This window comes from Budorcas taxicolor, chromosome 19, assembly GCF_023091745.1.
Source record: "Budorcas taxicolor isolate Tak-1 chromosome 19, Takin1.1, whole genome shotgun sequence".
Lineage (NCBI taxonomy): Eukaryota > Metazoa > Chordata > Mammalia > Artiodactyla > Bovidae > Budorcas > Budorcas taxicolor.
The window spans coordinates 25,203,998-25,227,303 of NC_068928.1; the positions used below are offsets into that span (position 1 = coordinate 25,203,998).

The following is a 23,306-nucleotide window of genomic DNA, read 5'->3' on the forward strand; positions in this document are numbered from 1 at the left end:
GCAGCCCAGACTTGTGCAGTGCACACCCTAAGCAACCAGCCATGGCTATGTCAACAGAGTCACACAGGAGCTGAAGGGAGGCAGTGAAAGGAGCTTCCATGTTGCCAGCAGAACCCAGGTACAAGAGAAAATGTAATCAAGTCTTAGAAAGGACTGGATAAATGGCAGGGGGTGGATCCCAAATGGGAAGGTTTCAGTCACACAGACCAGGATGGTTATGGTGCCCTGTGTCCAGTCTTGACAGAAAAGGCTAGGCAAGGAGAGCCCTTGGTCTTGGCCTGAGGGAGCGCTTGATCTACTGGACAAAGGAGGAGAGATACTACCTATGGGATGAAAGTCTGTAGGAGGGAGGAGAGGGGGATAGTGGGGAGGGTCTGGGAAATGATCTCTTACAATACAGAGTTATCTGGGTGGCAGGCCTCAAGTGTGTTGCAGACAGGGAGGAGGCCAATGGGGGCTTGAAACGGTGAAGGCTGAATTCCTCTAGAAGCTGGGCCTTTAAAGGGTGGCAGAATTTGGACAGAAAGGTGCAGATAAGACCTCCTAGTCTTGGGAATGGGAAAAATGTGCCTGTAGAGGGGGTGGGTGGGGAGGAGGTGCCCAAGGGTGGAGAAAGTTGGCTGGCTGGGGAGAAGGTTCCTGGAGGGGTGCAGAGGGCTGCGAGAAACTCTGGAGAATATGGAAGATGGGAGGGACGCATAAGGTTTGGGTGTTTTGACAGATTCCTCCTAGGAGGGCAGAGAGAGAGGCCAGCCGGGCAGGGCTCAGTAGGGAAGGGTTTGCACTGGTTCCTGCCAGCCACCGGGCCCCTCCCTTCCTCCCTACGCCCCTCTGGCCTCAGCAGGTTGGCAGGCAGGTCAACCCTGGGGGCAGGACAAGTGGAAGGCCCTGCCGGGCAGGAGCCGAGGCAGAAGCCAGGACGGTTTTTTGAACCTCTCTGGCTGGGCCAGAACTGCTGTCTGGAGAGGCTGGGAGGGGGCTATAGGGCTGGGCCTTCTTCCAGGCTGGAGGAACCAGTTTATTTGCTCCCAGGTGTTGGGGAGGAGCCAGCAGGCTGGAGTGTATCAAACCCAGTAATTTGAGTCAGTAAAATACTGATCCTTTAGGAGCAGAGCTGGGGGCACGCCTTCAGAAACTCATGTTCAAACCATTTGCCAGGAGCTGACACTGAGCCCTGGGGAGGGGGGCCCAGTGGAAAAAGGTGATGGCAGAATTGGGCCCAGAACCTGTGTCTCCAGAGATTTGGTTTGAACCTGGTTCTGCTGGGTCAGCTGCCCTCTCACCATCCCAAAGTCAGACCTCCTCCTGGGCCTCTGCTTCGTGGTCCCCGGGTGGTGTGTATGGCGGGGGGATGGGGGTGAGGGAAGTGGCTGGATCCCTCAGAGGACAGAATGTTTCGGAACTTGGGAAAGGGACCAGCTCTGAGATTCTCAGGACTTTGGGGAAGAGCCAGGAGATTTGAGGCACGACTCAGAAACTCCCGAGCCTGGGGTACCAGGATGGCTTTGCTGTGTATCTGCCGAAGGGCCTCATGATTCTATGTGGCGATGGCAAACACACCTTTGCAGGTTCCTAGGGAGCCATGCGCACACGCTCAGTCGCTTCAGTCATGTCCAGCTCTCTGCGACCCCATGGACTGTAGCCCTCCAGGCTCCACTGTCCGTGTGATTCTCCAGGCAAGAATACTGGAGTGGGGTGCCATTTTCTACTTCAGGGGATCTTCCCGACCCAGGGATCGATCCCATTTCTCTTACATCTCCTGCTTTGGCAGGTGGGTTCTTTAACACTAAGGCCACCTGGGAAGCCCCTAAGGAGATGGCTAGGGCCAAATCAGACACCAGCACCCCAACTCAAAGCCCTTCTAAAGCTCTGCCTCCAGGAAGCCTTAGCGGCCTTCTGTGCAGTCATAGAAGCGCTGGAGCTTGGGCCTGTCTCTGGTTCTTCTGCAGTTACCTGTCATAGCAGTCAACCTGGCAGGCCCCAGCAGGCTTCAGCTTGAGACCCTTTGGTGCCTCTTAGCCCTGCCTGTGATGAGGTGTGAGGCGGTGAGTCAACACAGCACAGTTCGTAAAACAGTCCCACAGCGAGCACATGATCCTGGGCCCATAAACCCTGGTGGCAGTCTTGGCTGGTGTTTGGGAGTCCAGTGGTGGCACACAGAGTCTGGACACATGGCTAGACCCCCTTCTCTGGGGCCCTGTCTGTGTCAGACTGGCCAGAATGTGTGATGCTTTCTCATATATATCTTAGTGGACTGTGACAGTTTGTGGCTAGAAGAGTCTTGGAGATCTTCCGGTCCTACCAGTTAATTACACAGGTGGAAGACCAAGGCCAGAAAGGCAAAAGGTTTTTCTCTGAGCTCTGGTGTCTTCAAGAACAGAGGTTGTGAACTCCCAAGACCAGTGAGGACTTGAGGACTGGGGGCTTCTTTTCGATCTGGGTGCCTCCTAGAAATTCCCTGGGATTCCAGGCTGGGAGAGGGTCAGTGATTAGCAGGAACAATCTGGCTCATTTTGGGTAGCAGTCAACGTGCTTTCCTATCCAACAACATGCCAACGTCTCTTTGAAGTAGGGCTGATGTCATTCCCATTTCATGGATGAGAAAACTGAGGCCCAGAATGGTTAAGTATCTGATTCCAGGGTCACACATGAAGTTAGAGGCAGAGCTGGACTTAGAACTTAGGTCTCTTCTTCTCTTGGATTCAGCATTCCTAGGAATTTGACTGTGTAACAAAGAATAGACCTGGCCCTGTCACTGGTTGCTCTTGAACTGCCCCTCTGGGCCTCAGTTTTCTCACCTGTAAAAGGGGAATAAGAAGGAAAGAGTTGGGGGGTACAGGACAGCTCTGAGTTTGCTCTAGCTCAAACACTGCTCTCTTCCTCTTCAGCCTCTCTCCCCGTGGCTTTACTGTGCCTTTTGGCCCTCACCTCCTCCCATCTCCCTCCTCATGGGGACCCTCCCAGAGGCTGGTGGGGATGGGAGGACAGATGGGGAACTGAGGATAGGCATTTGGAGAGCACCTGCCTCCTGGGGGGTCCCAGGACCCCAGCCTACCACCACATCTGCAGCTAGGAGCTTTGTGGAAGAGGGTGGCCAGGGCCCCCAGGGAAACGGCTGGGGGTGGGAGTGGGGAGGAGAGAATGCATAACAAATGAGTTTGGAAATCAAATAGGATCTGAGCTCCCCACCCACTCCCTCAAACCTCTTTATACTCCTTCTTTTAAAATTCTTGTTTTCTGAAGAGAAGGAAAATGCTACCCGGCACCCCTTTTGCAAACGAATGGGCGCCTTAGTGAGTCACGCAGGAGGTAAATGCCACCCCCAGGGCCCCACGTCTGCCTGCCTGCGGAGGCCTGCACAGCCCCCATAGGGGTACACGTGTGGGGTGCCCCCTGCCTGGCAGAGGCTTTGGGGTGGGAACTGGGTGCCTGCAGTGGAGCCCTGACCCTGCCTCCTCCAGGCTCTCGCCGGGGTGGTGTTTTATGAGGTTCAGTTGTGGGTGGGACCACGGCTCAAACTGGGGCCAGGCTGAATGCAGGTGTGGCCACATCTGGGCTCGGTTGGAGACTAGGGGAGGGGCTGCAGGGCCTTGGGCTGTGACCTGTCCGTGGGGTGAATTCAGGACCTTTAGGGAAGGTTTTGTGGCTGTGGGGCTGCCAGGGGCCCCGCAGGTGGGGGGCTGGTTGGGGGGGCAGGTGCTAATGAATCTGTCTCTGGAAACCAGAGTTCAGGGGCATTTAGCTCTTCTCTCCAGGTATCCTGGCAGGGGCATGGTGTGTGTGCTTGTCTGGAGTATCGTCTTCCTTTTGGATTGTCAGCCTGTTAATTTGCAGACCTAGGGCTGGGGAGGCCAGGGAGGAGGTGTTCCCCCTTCCCAGATGACCTGTTATTCTAGAGGGAGGGAAGTGGACGTCTGTTAGCCGGGGATGCTAAACAAGGGTTGAAAGCAAAAATAGAAACACGTCGGGCTCTGTGTCTGGGAGGGGCACCGAGTTCTGGTGGATCCGAGAGGCCTCTTCCGCGCCGTCTGCCGCTGATGCTGTGTTTGCTTGGCTCAGTGTTTGCAGAGCACGTCACTCCTGCGCTCCCTGCGCTCCTGACCTCCTCAGGGATGCATCTAGGTGTGCGGGCTCTGGGCTCAGGCTCCAGGGGCTGCAGCTCTTCCGTGAGCCTGTCTTCAGGGGGTTTGGAGTGGCTGTGGCCACCCATCCATCCCTCAGACACCTCTGGCCTTCCCTGGACGGCTCCCGAGTGGTTCAGTTCACTGCTGTCTGGATCAGAGCTCCTTTTGGCCTCCCATTCCTTTCTCATCCCCCGACTTCCCACCTCCCGTGAAGCTGGTCTCAGCTGACCGACTCTGGAATCATCCCTTGTGGTAAAAAGAGCTATTTTCAGCCTTCCCATTACTGCCCAGTGTGTGTGTGGGGGGTGTTTATCCCTTGCCGTTTTGTTTCCTTCTTGAACAGTGTAAACTGGAGCGGTGTGGAGAGCATTCCACAGCCCCACCTGCGGGGTCCCGGCTGGCAATTCCCTGGTGCTGTGATTTGGCACCAGATGCAAAGCCTAGTGGGGCCGAGGCCACCTTGGGCCCCCTCCCTGTGCCATAGTCATCCCAGAGTAGCAGGGTCACCAAGGCTCCTGTGGAGTCACCTCGGCCTTGGCTGGTGGGGGCCACTCCCCTGCTGCTGCCCCATTCAAACTGATGGTAGCCTTTGGTGACCTTACTGACAAGCTGGCCAGGTCACTGAGGTTGGGGGGGGGCTTTAAAGGAGCCCCCAGCATCCTTTGTTGAGTCTATGACAACCTCCACCCCCGAATCTGGCCTCCCCATGCCCTGGTTGGATGCCTGGGTCCCTCCTGGTCTCTGTTCCCTGGTCCACACTGCAGGTCCTGGGGTGATTGGAAGGGGCCCCTCTATCCTGGTTTTTGGGCCTCCCCTCCCCCCTCCCCCACCCTTCTGAGGAGCCTGCAGGTGGCAGAGCCATCAGTGGTGAATTGGCAGGTGCACTGGAAGCTCCCATTAGAGGCAGGAGAAAACCTCTCCTGTATAGAGCAAGAGTCTGGTGGGACAGAGGGGGACATCTGGGGCTGGAAAAAATTGTTCCAAATAACTCAAAACTGTTGGGAGCCGAATTGGCAGAGCAAAACGAAAGTACAATAGATAGCCAAAGCTATTAATCACTAATTATCTCCTAAATAAAGTAATTAATGGGTATTTAAGTGGCATATTTATGAGACACCAGCAGGTCTTCAAAAACCACATTTCCCCCCCCCCCCCCCCAGAGCAACTAGTTGGGCCAACTGTGTCCTGCTTGGGAGACTGGGGTTGTCATCCCACCCTCAGGCCAGCCAACCTCCCCACCCACACCCCCGGGCAGGGAGTGTGACCCCATCTGAGCTTCTCCCTTTGTCATCACAAACGGGGAGCAGAGCGCCTCTGAACTGACCTCACTGGGCTGCCCTGGGGACCGTAGGAAGTGCCTGCAAACCCCTGGCAGTGGTGGAAAATGCTGCACAGAATTTATGTTAGCTGCAAAAATAGCCTTGAAGTTGTATGCTACAGCCCCTTGATGGTGCCCAGTGCTGTTTATGGCCAGGGTCAGGCCGCAGTCGGTGGCTAGAGGCATTGCTTTTTTTTTTGAGTCCTTGCTGAATGTGCGGTTGGGTCAAGGCTTAGTTTGTGGCGTGGCCTGTGGTCAGCTTCATGGCCTGTTTGAGATGGGGTCCCAGTTATTCTGTGATTGGGGTTGTGACTTGATCTATGGGCAGCTTGAGGTTAGGCTGTGGTTGAGGTCAAGGATGGGCTGTGATTAGTCTGAGGAAAATTCTGCAGCCTGGAGTCTCAGCCTCAATCCTTTAGTCCACCCCTGGACTGATGGAGCTACCTGGGTGCCCTGGAGACTGTATTCCTTCCAGATCCTACAGGATCTGGGCTTCAGGTGCTGGGAACCCCAGCATGCAGGCACTTCTGGGGTGCCTGGCATGTCCCCTGAAATAGCCCAGCACACGAGCTCATCAGTGGTGCATATAGCAGTTTGGGAGATAGTTAGGACCTGTTTCTATAGCAACCAACCCCCAACCAGCACTGGTTTCCTTCAATAATGCCTTTTTCTGGAAGCAGCTTCTCCTGGCCTCTCCCTGGGTGGCCCCATAGCACCTTGAAGGCTGAGCATGGGCTGGTTGGCCCTGATCGATCTTGTCAGGCTCATCCTGACCCAGAGAGGGGGCCTGAGAACATTCCCTAAGGGATACTTCCCTGAGAGAGGACTCTCCTGAGATCTACCTGGTGCTGGGCCATGCTGAGCATAACAAGAACTTTCTCTGGTCCTGGGCTAGGAGAGGCTACAGGCCTGGGGAGGATACCTACTGGGTGTTTGCCTGGAGGAACCCACAGCCCAGTGTAGCAGGCAGGCCTGGACCTATTCTACAGACAGGCACTCTGATGGGCTCAGGTAGAGGATGTTATGAAACAAAGAAGAGGCAGGTGCCCAGACTAGCGTGGGGGTCAAGGAAGGCTTTCAGCTGGGGGCTGGGGGCTGGGGATGGAGGGTATTTCAGGTACCAGGAGCTTCAGGAGCAAAGTCTTGGAGGGAAAGAACATGGCATGGTGGAGTGGGGGTGCTTCCCAGTGGTGGCGTGTTACTGGAACCCAGACTGATGATGGGTGGTGGGGCTTGGAGAGAGTGCAGTTCCTGGCTTTAGGTAGCTCAAGATCTGGGGGAGGGGGGCAGACAAGACACAGCCCCAGGGAGCTGCGCTGGCAGAGAGGAGAGAGGCCAGCCATGCAACAGAAGCAGCGCCAAGAGTGTCAGGGCTCAAGCTATTCTAGCCTCTGGGTGAGGCGAGCAGTTCCTGCCCTGCCCTCGGGGCTCCCGTTCCAGGGGCTGGAGAAGGAGAGGGGCCCATCCTTGGGAGCGTCCACTGTGAAAGAATCAAAGAAAGCCCTGTGGATATCACGATTTATTTATTTTATTTAACAAACCCTTTTATAGCACTGTCTGAGTGCCAGGCACTATGCCAAACCTTTTTCAAGTATTCATTCATGTGATCCTTCTAGCAGCTCTAGGGGAAGACTGTTATAATCCCCATTTTACAGAGGAGGAGACTGAGGCACAGCGTGCTGTAGTGACATTTATTAAGATCACTTACATGAGAAGTGGCAGAGCTGGGATATGAACCAGCCCTTCCCTGGTGGTTCTGATGGTAAAGAATCTGCCTGCAATGCAGGAGACCCAGGTTCAGTCCCTGGGTCGTGAAGATCTGCTGGAGAAGGGAATGGCAACCCACTCCAGTATTCTTGCCTGGAAGATTCCATGGACAGAAGAGCCTGTCTTTTCACTACTGGGAGCATGAGGGGACAATGAGAGGCAGGAAGGCAGGGCTCTGGGAGGAGGGGCAGAGAGGAGGTGGGTCACATCCCTCCCTCCCACTCCCCGCCCCTCCTAGTCCCCCTTCTTCGCACCCTTGCCTGTCTGCAGGAGCCTTTCCCAGATTCTGTGCGTCTCTCGCTGCATCCAGCGTGTAGAAGGACCCCTGGGACCTCAGGTCAGAGCTGAGGAGCAGTAAGTGTGATTCTATGTGTGTGTGTGTCTGTGTGTGTGTGTGCCTGTGTGGGCCACATTTGGGCTCTGGACTCTACATGTCCTGGCTTCCCAGGTGGCTCAGCGGTAAAGAATCTGCCTGCAATGCAAGACCTGCAGGAGATATAGATTTGATCCCTGGGCCAGGAAGATCCCCTGGAGGAGGGCATGGCAAATCATTCCAGTAGTCTTGCCTGGAGAAACCCACGGACAGAGGGGCCTGGCAGGCTACAGTTTACAGGGTCACAAAGAATTGGACACGACTGAAGTGACTGAGCATGCGTGCATGCTCCCTGCATATCTGTGTCCACGGGGCTCCCACTGTCCTCAGGGCAGCCTGATGATTTAGCAGCATCGATGATCAGCAGTTAGACCCAGATGCTTGTGCTTGTAGAACCTGCCATTCTCGTGCCCGTGTGAGTGTATGTGGACACAGGAGGCAGAGACTGGAGACAAGGGCCCTGCCTGAGCCCTTTTCTTCCAAGGCGCAGATTGCCGGGATCCAGCCAGCTGGCCAGCTCTCAGTTTCAGATGTATCCCCAGGCAGGACCGGGCACAGAAGCTGTGGCCACGGTCACAGGCGGCAGGCTCAGTGCCGGGCACCTACCTTGGCCAGCTCAGAGGTGCTGTGACTCCCTGGAGGCCTGGACATTGTCACTTGAACCCTTGCAGGGCCACGGCGGTCAGAGCAGACACCCATGTTCCCTCCCTCGCTCTTAAAGGTGAGGAGAAATTTCTGGGTCCAGCATCTCTTGGAAATTGCCTAAGAGATTGCTTTGACCCCTGTCCCTCCTACCTCTCCCATTCCCCAGCCTGGCCAACTCTGCCCCGACTTCCTGTAAGGCTCAGTTCTGCCTCCTCCTCCAGGAAGGCCTCCAGGCTGCCTGCCTCTGGGAGGCGCTGTCTACACCTCTCTGGGCTCGGTTGATGTATTTCACCCAGGGGCCAGGCTGCCCACCCCTCCTTTGTCCCTTGCCCTATGCCGGGCCACGTAGGCTGGGCCCCGAGGCTGGCACTGAGGCCAGGGATTGAGCCCATTCAGCCTTGTCAGAGCTCATACCTCCTAGGCAGCATCTGGTTCAAGGTCTGGCCCAGGAGGAGTTGGCCAATGCCTCCTACCTCCCTCACTTTACTGGGCCAGGGCTTTCCTCGCTGTGGACTCTCTTTCCCCTCAGACTGGGCTCCCAAGAGCAGGGTGGTGTCTCCCTTCTGGGGTGGGGAGCGCTGACCTTCAGGCCAGGGCTGCTCTGGAGTCCCCAGTAGAGGGCAGAGCACCCACTGTTGGCTCCTGTCTGTCCATCTTCCAATTCCTGTGTCCATGGGAACCAGGGCTAAGGTGGGGAAGTGGGTGACTGCTGGCTGCACTCATGCTGGGGAGACCCAAGCCTGTGACGAGTTCAGGGAGACTGCACTGGGCCTGATGGGGGTGGGCAGATGGACCAGGAGAGGGGCAGGAATGGCTCTCCACAGCCCCTCCCCCTGCACCCTGCTTCTCTGAGCTCTGCTGGGGAACCAGTGCACCATGGGGTGTGAAGGATTGTTTATTTCTCTGGATTGCCAGGGAAGGATTGGGGTATTCCCTTTTCTCTTTTATCCTGATTTAGAATGTTTTTTTTTTTTGGTCTGTGCTGGATGGCTTGTGGGATCTTAGTCCCCAAACCAGGGATCGAACACACCCCCCCTACACTGGAACCATTGGACTGCCAGGGAAGTCCCTTGATTTAAAGTTTTGAATAAGTGTGACGGAGAAGGTGGGACAGAAGAGTCTGTTGGAGGATGTAGGCTGAGCCCTGGAGACCCTGAAGCCTGGGGGAGAGAAGCGAGGAAGAGACCCGGGCTCCTGCCCTGAGCTCTTCGGCAGAGCACACCCTGTCTGGTGGTCCTGAGCACAGGCCCTGGAGTCAGATGGACCTGGGTTCGGATCTTGCTTCATCCCCTATGAGCGTTATGACTTCAGTTGAATGACATCACACCTCTGAACTTTATTTCCTAAACTGTAAGATGGGAATTCATGACACCTGCTCCATGGGACTTGGTTAGGATGAGTTTAGATAATACCTGTGAAGCTGCCAGCAGATCATTTTTTGTTCATTTGCTTGTTTAACAAACACCTCTTGGCTCTCTTCCACCTGGGCCCCTGTACTGGACACAGAATGCAGAGAGGTGAAGGGCAGGGACCTACCTCAAGGAGGTTGTGTTTCTGGGCCTTTGCCCTCACTGATCTGGGATCTAGGCACCCACCTTCTCTGACTCTCAAGACCGTATGTGGCCTTCAGCGACCTGACCTGAGACCCTCTACCCCTTGGGAGATTTCTGAACCTCTTGGGCATCTGGGTCCACTCTTCTGGAAGTAAGCAGGTGATAGACTCTGGATAGAGGTGAGAACCTTAAAACCCACCTGTCCTGAGCTCCCATCTATGACAGGCAGGTGAGCCCTACCTGTTCAGGCTCCATTTCCTCTCTCACCTCTTCTTATACCCGTCTCCCCCTCTTTCACTGGCTCCGGCCACGTGGGTTTCTTTCTGCCCCTTGTGGGTAACTTTGCCTCTGCACTTCCTTCATCCAGGAAGGCGCTTACTGTCATCCTCTGCCTGTCCATGCCACACGTGTGTGCCAGGAACGTGCATGGACACACATGGATGTACATACCAGCGCTTAGGATGTCTGGCTCTTTCTCACCATTCAAGTCTCCACTGACCCTCCACATTTTCAGAAAAGTCTTCCTCTCATGCCCTCCCAAGAGTCTATATCAGTGTTTTCCTTTTTTGAAATATGACCTTTGTCGTTTGCTAAAAAAAAAAAAACCCTGCATGCCGGAGGAAGAGATGAAGGGAACATCTTCCTCCAAACACCAGGTGATGGCTGCTTCTTTACATGATCTGTCCTTTTTTTTCTTTAAAATAATTTTATTTATTTGTTTTATATTTTGCTGCTCTGGGTCTTTGTTGCTGCCCGAGCTTTTCTCTAGTTGTGGAGATTGGGGGCTACTCTCTAGTTGCGATGTGTGTCCATCTCATTTCAGTGGCTTCTCTTGTTGTGGAGCGTGGGCTTTAGGGGCCCCAGGGGTTTGGTAGTTATGGCGGGTGGGCTCAGTAGTTGCAGTTCCTGGGCTCCAGAGCACAGACTCAGTAGGTGTGGCACACGGGCTCGATTGTACCATGGCAATATGGGATCTTCCCAGACCAGGGATTGAACCTGTGTCTCCTGCATTGGCAGGCAGATTCTTTACCACCGAGCCACCAGGGAAACCCACATGATCCATTCTTATAAGTTCTTTTTTGCACCAGGGTAGATAACTGAGATCCTCCTATGTATTGAATACCTACCTTTCCAGAAGCTGTTTTGAGCAGCCTGTCTGCAAAGAGGGAAGGACTGTAGCAGGTTTAAACAAACGTAGAGTGTGCATTTAAAAACCAGTGAAGGTATGCATTTTGAAAATAAAGAGGATGGCACTAAACCAGATAAAGATGCTTTTAAAGAGAAAATCAACTGTAGATACTGACCACAAAGGAGACTCGACACTCAGGTGAAGGGTTCATGTGGAAGGAGAAACAGCACTGGTCCAGTGTTTATAACTCACCGGGTGACAGAGTTCTTTTGACGATGGAGCCAAATGCCCTTGTCATCATCCCTCAGTGGATGTAGAGATCCACGCGTTCACGCCTGTCTGTTCTCCAGGCTATGATGACACTGTAAGAGACACTTGAGGAAAAAGGGCATTGTGGAGGTGGGAAGGGACGGTTTTACATTCTTCCTAGTACTTGCTACTGCTGAAAGGATTATTGCTGCTTCCTTGGTTTAGGACTGCCTCCTCGGTCCTCCTGTAGAGTGTAAGCTTTGGGAGGGCCCCACTCTGTCCCTCTTGTTCACCACGATGTCCCCAGCACCTAATACAGTGCTTTGCAGGATGGGCAGCTCCCTTTGACACCCCCAAAGCCCCACTCCCTTTCTGCCCATCTCTAGCTGGAAGAGCATCTCCTCCAAATGGAGCTGAAGCAGGCTCCTTGCAGGCTTCCCTGCTGCCGGGCTCTCCCCACTGGGACTCCCACCAAGTCCAGCCCATCACATGGTGTGGGTGTTGCGATGACCTAAGGTGATGGTGGCCTGCAAGGATGGATGCGGTGGGGGAGGCGAGGGAGGGACAAATTCCAGAGCTCTCCTCTTTTCCTCAGGCTCTAACACAAGCTTTCTTTAGGAGGGGAGGTTGACAGGAATGCAGTTGCCCTTCTTTGTTCGTGGGTGAAGTATACACTGCGTGGGTAGGAGACCCACCATAGCCAGTCCCTTCTCGCTGAAACTTCACTATTTAAATTCAGGAGACAAGTCGACACAGATACATCTTTAGATGAACCCACCACTAATTAAACTCTTGCTGCTCATCATACAAAACTCAGGGACCAAATAGATGAGGTTAATATGACTGTCCTGACTGTCCAGATTCTTGCTTTCTTAGAAATGGAATAGATTTGGACAGCAAGGGATATTTGCACATTCATATCATATGTCTGATAGTTTTTATATCCTTGATATCTGTTGATTGAGAAAACATATAAAATTAATGTAAAATCAGGAAGGATTTTAAGTGATTGTATTTTTTGAACCACAGAAATCTTCGCATACATTTAATGTATACCTATGCACTTCTTTATTTTTTTGTATTTTGGTGCTATTATAAATGGTATTATTTTTCAAATTTCAAATTCCACTTGTTCATTTCTGACATACAGGAGTGCAACTGACTTTTGTATTTTGATTTTCTATCCTGTCATCTTGCTATCCTCAATAATTAGTTCCAGTAGGGTTTTTGGTTTCTTTTTTTGGTAGATTTTGTAGACTTATTGTTTTCTAGATAAACAATCATGCCATCTGAGAATAAAAGCAGTTTTATTTTTCCTTTCTCATATGTATACCTTTTATTTCTTTTTCTTGTCTTATTTCTCTAGCCAGAACTTCCCCCATATACATTTGGGAAATGGTCCCATAGTCATGTTAGAAATACTCACTTATGGTGTATCTGGATTCTTCCAACTCCCTTGCAATAAATCCAGGGTCATAGGAAGGAAATTGCTGATCAGACTGTCATGCTCTCTACACTGTTGGGTGGGAATGAAGAGCTTAGAGCGTCCCCACTGGGCATGTGGGGGAAGACCCAGATTTACACCCAGAAGTGACTCCCAGGTCGATTTTCCTTATGATCTCTGCCTTTTCTGTGTTTCAGAACGTGCTTTTTGCTTGGCTTCAAGCCATGAAGCTCAAGTGGGGTGTGTGTTTGGGAGTTTGTGGTGGGTGGGGCAGGAGGGATAGGCAGGAGGGCTGGGGCCCTGGGCTGACCTGTGCTGGCCTCTCCCTTCAGGAGCAGTTTATGTTCTGGGATCTGGGCTCAGGGCAGGAAACGGTGCCAGCATCCTGCAGCGTAGCTGGGTGCAGTGAGCTGAGGCTGCAGCAGGTTTTCTGGGGAATGCGTCATGAGGTGTGTTCTAGCCAAGGCTGGGGGAATGCCCACCTCTTGCTGGTTCATTTACATCTACTATTGCCAGATCAGCTCCTCAAGCATCAGTCGGAGTTGAAAAGTTTCAGGGGAAAGTCTCTTTCGGGTTACTTATTGCACGGATGCGGGAACCAAAGTAGGGGCATTGCTGATGCAAGAAGCCATGTGTACTAGATGGCCAGGGCTGAACAGAGGAAGATAAACCCTGTGTGCAGGGTGGTTTTACTGTTTTCCACTGAATTACGATGCAATGAATTGTAAGGTGCATCACTATTTTCTATACCTCAAGAAAGAATAAACAATGCCAACGAAATTAGGACATGCCACCACAGAAGACGCACCCCAGTTTTAAAGCTGTTGAAGTGTGGGAAAAAATGTACATCTTAGCACTGATAAGATGAATTTATAAAATTAATGGTCATATGAAGTTATATGTGCACTGTAAACATGGAGTTTTCCCTGCCTCTCCTTATTAAATTTTGCTCTGTAGAGGTAATCCCTATTGATGTGGGATCCCCATCAAAGTGCTTGTCCTTCCAGACATTTTAGAGCATTTGTAAGTATAATTATATAATAATTATTGTTGTGAGCACTTGCTATATGCTAGGCCCTGTGCTAAGTACTTCAGTGTATTTTATTTCATTCTTCCAACCAGCTCGTGGGGGCAGGTGTGAACTTTCCTCACTTTATAGCTGGCGAAACTGAGGCACAGACAGGTGACAGGACTCACCTGACATCATACAGCCTCTAAGAGGTGAGGGCCTGAGCTTGAATCTAGGGCTCTTCCAACCTCAGACCCTGAGTTCTTAACTAACATGCTGTACATATCCTCAGTGTACAAGCAGGAGTATATTTTTCAAAAATGGGATCAAAAGAAACATGGTTCTGGGACCCATGTGCATTTTTTTCCCTCTTAACCATACTCTGTGGGTATCTTTCCATGTTAATACATAAGGAGCTACTTTATTTTTCTACCAACTGCAAAGAATTCCCTTGCTGACTGTGAATATACATCTGGTCCTCTGTGGGTGGACACTGGGATTTCTTCCGGTTGGTGGGTATCACCAGAACACTGAGTTGATATCTTTGTCTACTTCTCTGATTACTTCCTCAGGAAAATTACCAGGTCAGTTTTCTCCTAACACTTTTATGGTTTTAGTGTTTACAATTAGACTGGAATTCATCCACAATATCCAGGATTTCACGTGTCTTAGGAGCCATCGGAGGGCTTCCTGAATGTGCCTGATATCAGCTGGCTTCCTGAGAGTCCCAAAGTGCCAAGTAAAGAGGCTCTGAAAATGTGGGGTGGAAGAGAGAGGCTCCTGACCCATCTGTATCTCTGGCCTTCCTCCCCCTGGTCCTGGGGCAGGAGGTGGGTTGGGGCTGAGTTTGGGGCCCCCAGGGGGCCACATTCTCTGCATGCACTTGTTTCTGTCTGCTCTGGAATACCCCCCAGCCCACGTCTTGGCCTCTGCAGGTATTAATAATAATGGCAGACATCATCACTGAGCCTCCCGAGATACTGGTGCTGAGCATGCATTATTTCTGATCCTTCCAGCTCGGGATTGATTGTTGCTGATATTTTATAGACTGAGAAACTGAGGCTGCAGTATGGAGTGGGAATGGCTGCCAGGTTGTAAGTAGCAGAGACGGGCAGAACGCAAGCTCTGGTCACCCTTCTCTTAGTTTGGGGCTTTTTTTTCCCCAGGGGAGGCTGCAGTCCCAGCCTGGCTTGCACACGTGTGCAGCAGACCTCACTTCTAGTCCATCAGGATGTCAGCTTCTCCTCTCCTCCACCCTCTTGAAGCTGGCCATGACCACGTGACTTGCTTTGGCCAATGACACCTGCGCAGAAGTGTGTCGATGTGAGAAGACGTGTTTATGACTGGGCATGACTTTCTGTGCTCTCCTCCCCTGCTTCTGAAAGCCTTGAAGTTCCTTTTCGAGATGCTGGCATCATATGGTGGCAGCTGTGAGTGACTGCCGTGGCCAGAGTCCCCTTCCTACCTGTGTGGGAGTGAGAAATGAACTATATTGTTTTAATATTTAATTACGCATTCATTTCTTTTTGGCTAGGTCTTTCATTGAAGTGTGAGGGCTTCTCTCTAGTTGTGGCACATGGGTTCCTGGGCTTAGTAGTTGTAGCGCGTGGGCTTAGCTGCCCCACGGCAGGTGGAATCTTAGTTCCCCAACCAGGGATCCAACCTGAGTCCCCTGCATTGGAAGGTGGATTCTTAACCATGGGACCATCAGGGAAGACCCTCTTATTGTTTTAAGATCTTTTATTAACTCAGCGAAACTTACTTGATGCTTCCTGATACATGTGTCACCTTGGCAACATCTCTAACTGCCTCTGGTCTTGGTTTGGGTGTGTGCAAAATGGGCACCCTTGTTCCTGCCCAGCCGAGCCATCTCAGAGAAGTGTTTGGGGCTTAAATGAAAGCATAGCAGTGGGATGGCTCTGTGAGGGGCAGGGCACTTGAAGTCAAGAGGGCAGGGATGTGCAGAATGCTGACCAAACCTTGGGCCGAGGTGGTCTGCGTCTACCTCCTTCATGCCAAGACACAGTCACAAGCTTGGTTAACAGGTGTGTTTTCTTTGGCAGGTGGCCCTCCCCCGGGCGGTGGTGCCCCCTGGCACCTTCGAAATGTCCTCAGTGACTCAGTGGAGAGCTCTGATGATGAATTCTTTGATGCTAGAGGTGAGTGAATCCCATCCTCCCATCAATAGCTGGGTGACTTTTTTTAGAAGCTCCAAGAAGGGGCACTACTGGGAGTTGATCTCTCTCCCCACTCAGACTCTGCAGTTCCTTGCTTTATAATCACCCAATCTGTACGTTCCCCCAGGGCTGAGGCTCAGCACCCCGTCACGCATTCTTTGAGATATTTACTGAGTTGCTCAACTATTTCAGGTGCTCACGGTACTGCAGTAAACCAACAGACATGGTCACTGCCCTGGTCAAGCTTAGTCTAGTGGGAGAGGCAAACGTCAGACAATGACACGAAGGAAAATACAATCACAAATGGAGAATAAGGGACTTCCCTGATGGTGCAGTGGCTCAGACTTGGTGTCGCCAATGCTGGGGGCTCGGGTTCAATCCCTGGTCAGAGAACCTGATTCCACACGCCACAACCAAAGATCCTGCATGAGGCAACAAAGATTGAAGATTTTGCCTGCTGCAACTAAGACCTGGAAAAACCAAATAAACATGTACATACTAACAAAAACCCCAAGTGGGGAAAAATACCTCTGAATAAGAAGAATCAAATGTTAATAGAGTGATGATAGGGATATCTAATTTCGGGTGGAGATCCTTAACATCCTCTCTGTAGAACTGAGGGTAGGAGTTGGCTAGGTGAAAAGCGAGAGGAAAGAGCCTTAGGCAGAGGACATAGCAGGTATGACGGTGCTGAAGCAGGAACGATGGGGCCTTCCAGGAAGTGAAGGAAGCCTGTGTGCTCTGGGAGAGGAGAGATGAGACTGTGTGTGACTTGGTAGGTAACATGCAAGATCAGCTTACAGATGGGAGGGGGAGCTGGAGTGGAGATGGAGACCAGTTAGATCATAGCAGACGTTCAGGGGAGAGACGACGGAGGGGAGGATAGATCAACTCTGCATTTCGGTGCCGGGTGCTTGGGCAGTACACCAGATGTAGCAAGGGGCACTATGTAAGTGAGGATGGAAAAACAAGAAGCATTATAAAGGGGACATTCCTGGTGATCCAGTGGTTAAGACTTTGCCTTCCAGTGCAGGGCATGCAGGTTCGATCCCTGGTCAGGGAGCTAAGATCCCACATGCCTTGGCAAAAAGTCCGAAACATAAAACAGAAGCAATACTGTAATGAATTCAACTAAGACTTAAAAAAAAAAAAAAGGTCTACCTCCAAAACTCTTTGTAAAAAAGCCTTATAAGGATTGGATAAAAGGGCACTAAATGGGGTGGGCATTTCAGACTAAGAGATTGACCTGAGCACAGTCTCAGAGATGGAGATGGGCAGGGCAGGTGTGGGCACCAGTGGGAGGCAGAGTCTGCCTGGACTTCAGGAGAGAGGACCCTCCCAGCCATGTGCCTGAACTGTGCAGGGGTGGGTGAGACCCACAAGCCCAGGAGGGTCTCCAGTCTAGGAGGGTCCTCAAGTCTTGCTTGGCTGGCTCAGCTCCCCTCTGGGTAGTCACCGTATTTGGGAGATTAACTTACTCCTGAGATAGAACCAGCTTTGAAATGCCTGGCTGAATGGGGTCTTGAAAAGAGAAATGGAGCATGTGCTGGGAAGACCTCTGGGCTCAGAGCAGGACAGTTGGAACATGGTCTCAGACAGTTGGAACTTGGCATCAGAGAACATGCCATTGACTTGTTCTGTGATGTCGGGCAAGTCTGTCATCTGCTCTGGGCCTAAGTTTCCCTATCAGCTCTGTGCCTCCAGAAATGGAGACTATATCCAGTTCAGATGATTTGGGGAGGAATCACAGTGGGGTTGGTGGTGGGATGCTGTCCCAGCTGAGGCGCTACCATTTTTGACTCTGGGTGCCAAGTCGCCTTCCTGATGCCAGCCCCACACCAGCCCATTTTGGGCTTCTTGCCTGTCTCCCATTGGTGTCTGCTTGGAGTGGCAGCCGGGGCTGACTTTCTCCATAGCAACTAACCCACAGTGTGACAACAACGGCTTCAATATTTTGACGCTTAGAACACTTTCATTTAAAATATTTTTGCAGTTCATCAGGGCTCTGCACTCCCAGATGACGAGGATGGCTCACGGCGGGAGGCGTCTGCGGGAGGCGCCGGTCAGCTCCACCTCCATCCCGATGGCCCGCACGCCTGTCTTCCCTTTGCGCAGCTGTGGCTCCCTCCTGCTGCCCTCCCCTGTGGACCCTCAGCAGTCTGTCCTCCGCTCCCATCATCTCACTGCTCTGTCTGCAGTTCCCAAGTTGGCCTCATTTCTAACGCCTCTCTTATGAGTGGTCCCACCTCTTCCTTCATCTCATCTCCTCCCCACTGTCCTCACTTCCTCCATCTTTCTGTCCCTCCACCATCCCAAGAATGCAGACTGTCCTGCCTCTTTCCCTGACTTCCACCTCTCAGCACCGCCTACCAGACTCTGAACCTCACGTCTCCGCTCGCCCCTTCCTAGGTCACCTCTCCCAGAGCATCCATAGCTCTCAGTTGCATGGTCCGCCCACAGGCTGCTGGAACCTTCTTCAGTTCTGAGTTGCCAACTCCCCACCTCCTGTCTGTTCCCTGAGGTGTCCCCGGGCAGGCCTCTGCATGTTTCCTTGGCTTGGGGCAGTAAAAGGCAAAGCCAACCTCCTTCTCCATTCCCAGGAGCTGACTCAGGCCAACCTGGCAGCTCTCTCAGCAGCAAGGGTCCAGCCGGCTTTCTGGGTGTGCTCTGAAGGGTCGCCTCCCTGCCTCTTTCCTCAGTCCAGGGCTGAGGCCTGACCTGACCTGGTCGTGGTCTCCGTCCCCACCTGTATCCTCCTGCCTCCGTGGTTCCGCCTCCCCCTGAAGTGGAGCCACACTGTCAGGAACAGAGGCCAGAGCATGGAAGGGGCCTGTCCATCTAGATCACACATCATGGTGGGACAGAGGGGCTGGAGCCAGGGGCTTAGTGTCCAGGCCAGGCCTTTTTTCTTTGACTTATTAATGAAGATGGGGCCCTCCTCCCTCCCTTTCTCCCTCAAGCTCCAGCCCATTGATCCAGCACTAGGGTTTACCATGGGGGACGGGAGATCCTCATGGATCATGGTCTGGTAACAGAGAGACCCTTAGGCTCTGGGGGACCCTGGTTGTGTTTGTAAGGAAGGCGAGGGACTGGGAGGGGCACTCAGGACTATGGAGCTCTCTGGGTCTATAGCAACCCCTGGGCACGATGCTGACTCCCTGGTCTATGGCAACAGGTGCGGGGCCTCATGGTGGCTGGTACCTCTCACTGGATGCTACAGGGTGGGTGATGGGGTCCAGGTGCTCCGACCCAAGAGGCTCCATACCCTATCCTGTCGATAGAGTCCAAACAGAGCTGGGGAGCCATGGCAAGGCTGGAGTGCAGAGTGAGGGGAAACCCACGGTGGCCAAGAAGGGACATGCCTCAAACCCAGATCATGTCAGGGCTGGGGGTCCTCAAGGTCTTTGAGTTCAACACCCCCACTCCATTTTACAGGCTGGAAAACTGAGGCCAGAGAACTGGGAAACTTGGTCAGGGTCACACAAAGAGTCAGGCAGAGCAGGGGCTAGAATTCAGAGTCATTCATTCCCTCTCTCAAGTAATTATTGAGCATCTGTCCATCAAGTGCCAGGAAGTATTCCCTGTATGGGACACAGGGCAAGTAGACCCCATCCTGACCCCCATGGATTTATTGATTTATTTTGGTCATGCTATATGACACACAGGATATAAGTTTCCCAACCAAGGATCCAACCCATGCCCTCTGCATAGGGAGTACGGAGTCCACAGGCCTCCAGAGAAGTTCCCTGGACTGTACAGTTTAGTGATGATGGATGGGAAGACAACATACAAGTGAGTTCTATGGATAAGTCCCATAAATAAAATAATACAAAGGAACAGACATATCAGCAAAGAAGGTAGATGAATGAAAAACAAAAGGTGAAAAAATTAAAATATGTTCACCATCGTTAGCTATTAGGAAAATACAAACTAAAGCCACAATGAGATACTGCCTCATACCTGTTAAAATGGCTAATTATGACAACCGACCAGAATGTGGAGAATTGGGACATTCAGACTCTGCTGGGGGGGATGTACAATGGGACAGCCATTTCAGAAAACAGATTGCAGCTTCTTAAAAAGTCGATCATCATTAACTACCTTTCCTCCCCTAGGTTTTTAGCCAAAAGGAGAGCAAACGTATGCCCACCTAAAGATGTGTCCCTGAATGTTCATAGCAGCTTTATGATGGCCTCAAAGTAAAAACAACCCAAATGTACATCAATGGGTGTTCAAATAAACAAATGGCAATACACCCATGTATTTGGTATCAGCAATAAGAAAGGAACGAGCTGATACACCCAGTGATACGGATGAATCTCAAAGTAATCATGGGGAGGCAAAAGAGTCAGGCCGAGAAAGAGTGCATTCTCTGTCTATTTATAGAAAACTCTAGAAAAATGCAAACAAGTCTATGGCAATAGGAGCAGATCTATGGTCTCCTGGGGGTGGGGAGGAGGGGTCAAAAGGGATAGGAGACAGCTTCTGAGCGTGATGGATATATGCCCACTATCTTGATTGGGGTGATGGCTTCTTGGTTGTGCACAAATGTCAAAACGTGTCAAATTGTACTTTTTTTTTTTTTTTGGTTATCCTGTGCCACTTACAGGATCTTAGTTCCCTGACCAAGGATTAAACCTGGGCCCTTGGCAGTGAAAGCTCCAAGTCCTAACCACTGGACCGCCAGGGAATTCTCAGATTGTACATTTTAAATATGAGTGTTTTATTGAGTGTCAAATGCTGTTAGAAACATGGAGGCACCCCCCCAGTATAACATATGGGGCTGTGATAGAGTGACTAGTGAGTAGGAGGTCCCCAGAGGATGTAGCCTTGAGCTGAGAGTGGAATAACAAGAAATGAGCCATGTGGGGATCTGGGGCCGCGTTCTGGCCAGGGGGAGCAGCAGTGCAAGGCTCTTCCCGGAGTGGTGAGTAGGAAGGTGGATGCAGCAAGGGGGCCCGGCTTAGTGCTCTGTGTGAGGACAGACCGGCCTGCTACCTTCCGGATATGTTCCTGGGGTGGCCTTGGGCACCCCTGCTCCTGGTCCAGGAGGGAGACTCAGAACTCAGAGTCTCTGGGAGCAGAGAAAAGCGGTACAGGTTGTCTGGGTTCAGAGCATCCAAGTTCTCCCCAGGGTTGGGGGCACTGACTGGCCACTGTCTGACCTCCGGCATGTCTTGAGTCTTGGGGTTCCAGGTCCCTCCTCTGGAGCACAGCAAGGGTACAGGGTTTGTCTCATGGGTGGAGTGGAGGATGTTGCTGTTGGAAGCTGGACAAGGAGCCCCTGGAGATGTAAAGCATAGGTGTGTCGCTGACCCCTGACCCTCCCTTTTTTTGGAGGAGTGGAAGTAGAGAAGCAGATGCCAAGGAGCTGCCCCAAAGGCTTCTGGAAATGGGCTGAGTGGGGACCCCCATGTGATGAAGAGAGGGTGATGGTATGGGTGCAGGTAGGGGAATGGGGCAAACATTCAACAGTCGGGGAGGTTAGTGATCATGTATCCCAGAGGCCTCAGAGCAGGGCGTGTCTAGGTCCTTGGAAAGACTGGAATGTGGGTCTGTGGCAAGGAGTGATAGAGGGAACTGGACCAGCCGATGGTGGGAGGTGACCGAGCCCTGGGCTCCACGAGCTGAAGGTGAAGCCTGCCTGGCACAGGGCAAGGAGATTCCCCGCTCTGAAATCCTGAGGGTCCAGCAGACACAGAAACCCCAGGGTGGGAAGAAAGGCTTCTGCTGTATCCAGGCTCTGGCCAGGGGAGGAGTCAGTCTGGGGTCAAGGCCAGGGTCATGGTGCTGGGGGCTGAGCTGAGCCTGGCACCTGGACTGGGCAGGAGCTGGGGCTCACTAGGGGGTGAAGTACACGCAAAACCCGTGTCCACACAAGAGGTCACTGGGGCTGGGAACTGGCATGCCAGGAGCAGTCATCAGTAGTCGAAAAGCGAAATCAATAACCAGGATTTTGTCTGAACAAGCCCTTTGTGGCCTCATGGCCTCTGTTGGGAGGCTTGTACTACAATGAAGAGAAATAGAGTGGAGGCTCAGGGCTGAGGCACATGGCTCGCTGGTTTGTCTAAATGACTGTAAAAGGAGCTTTCTTTGCTGCTCTTTCCGTGTGTGTGTGTGTGTGTGTGTGCTGGTGTGTGTGTTGGTGTGTGTGTGTGTGTTTCTTGCTTCCACTCAGGGGACAAGCCCATTGTTGCTAGACTGAAGATCTAAGGCTGAGTATTGAGAGCAGGGGCAGAGGATTGGCCTAGAGAGGGAGAGAAAGCTTGTCTGCAAGCTGGGGGAGCAGCTGGAGAGACAGGGATGGGTTGTTGGGGGAGCGTGCAGAGAGTGCAAGGGAGCCAGGGAAAATATGAGAAAGCAGAGAGGGAGAGAGAGCAACACTCAGTCAGGATGGGAGAGGACACACACGCACGCGCACGCACACACACACACACACACACACACACACACACGAACACAGATACACAAACAGACACACCAAGAGAGGACAGGAGAGAGCTGAAAGAGAGACAGTGACCCAGAAGGAGAGAGTGAGGTCAGAGACCTGCAGAGCCAGAAAGATCCTGAGGGGCAGGCACCCAGAGAGAGAAAGAGAAACCCAGAGAGGGAGAGAGGACAAGAGAGAGACACAGCCACTCAGAGAGAGGAGAGAGGTTCTGGGATAAAGACAGATCAGGTGCCAAGAGTCATCATGATGGAGGCCTAAAGGGAGGGACACACGTGACAGAGAGCCTGAGACAGAGAAACATGAGGACCCAGAGGGACAGAGATCAGGGGAAGGGCCAGACATCAAGCAGAGGGGACCATGGGGAGAGTTTGAAAGGAGATGCATTTCCTAGAAAGACAGACAGAAGACCATGAGGGAAAGATGGAGGCGGGTCAGGTAGATAAAATAGGAAGAGGGGGAAAGATGCCAAGGATGGTGCATGCTCAGCCTCAGAAGCTGGGAGCTCTCGGGGTTCTGATAGCGTCACAGACAGCCTGAGATAGGGGTCATGCATGGCAGAAGAACTGGAAGCTAGGATGTGTTAGCACCTGCTGTATACCCAGCACTAGGCCAGGAGCCCCAGCTCACTCATCTGATGGTCAATTTCCCACGTGTGGTTTTTTTTTTTTCACTAAACTGATTTCCTCCAGGATGGAGGTCATGTCTCACATGGCATATAACACTGCTCAAGAATCCATTCATTGTCGGATGAATATTAAATGAACAAGCAGAGAGCTGCATGATTGGGTCACTGAGCCAGGAGACATAGGCACTCAAGGTGGGTTACAGGCTGACCCTGATGTCTCCACTGTGGAACTGGGGCAGAACGACATAGGGGCAGACGGCAGCAGAACAAGTGTTAGGGGAGAACATCACATGCTCTGGTGGTGAGAGGGGTGGAACCTCATCCTCCTGTGCTTTTATCCACATCTGTGCTCCTACTGTGTGCTACGGATGCTTACTGACTCTTCAGCTTCATTGTCTCATTTAGTCCTCACAGCAATCCCATGACATGGGCATTACCATGA

At 52.2% G+C, this 23,306-nt stretch overlaps 1 protein-coding gene across 1 annotated transcript in view; it reads left to right on the plus strand.

Moving 5' to 3' along the window:
- The window catches only part of PITPNM3 (PITPNM family member 3), a 90,840-nt gene that overhangs the window by 2,529 nt on the left and 65,005 nt on the right, over nt 1-23,306 (plus strand). The window contains exon 3 of the mRNA XM_052657884.1: nt 15,675-15,770. Coding sequence (XP_052513844.1) covers nt 15,675-15,770 — 96 coding nt within the window. The remainder of the gene's footprint in view (nt 1-15,674; nt 15,771-23,306) is intronic.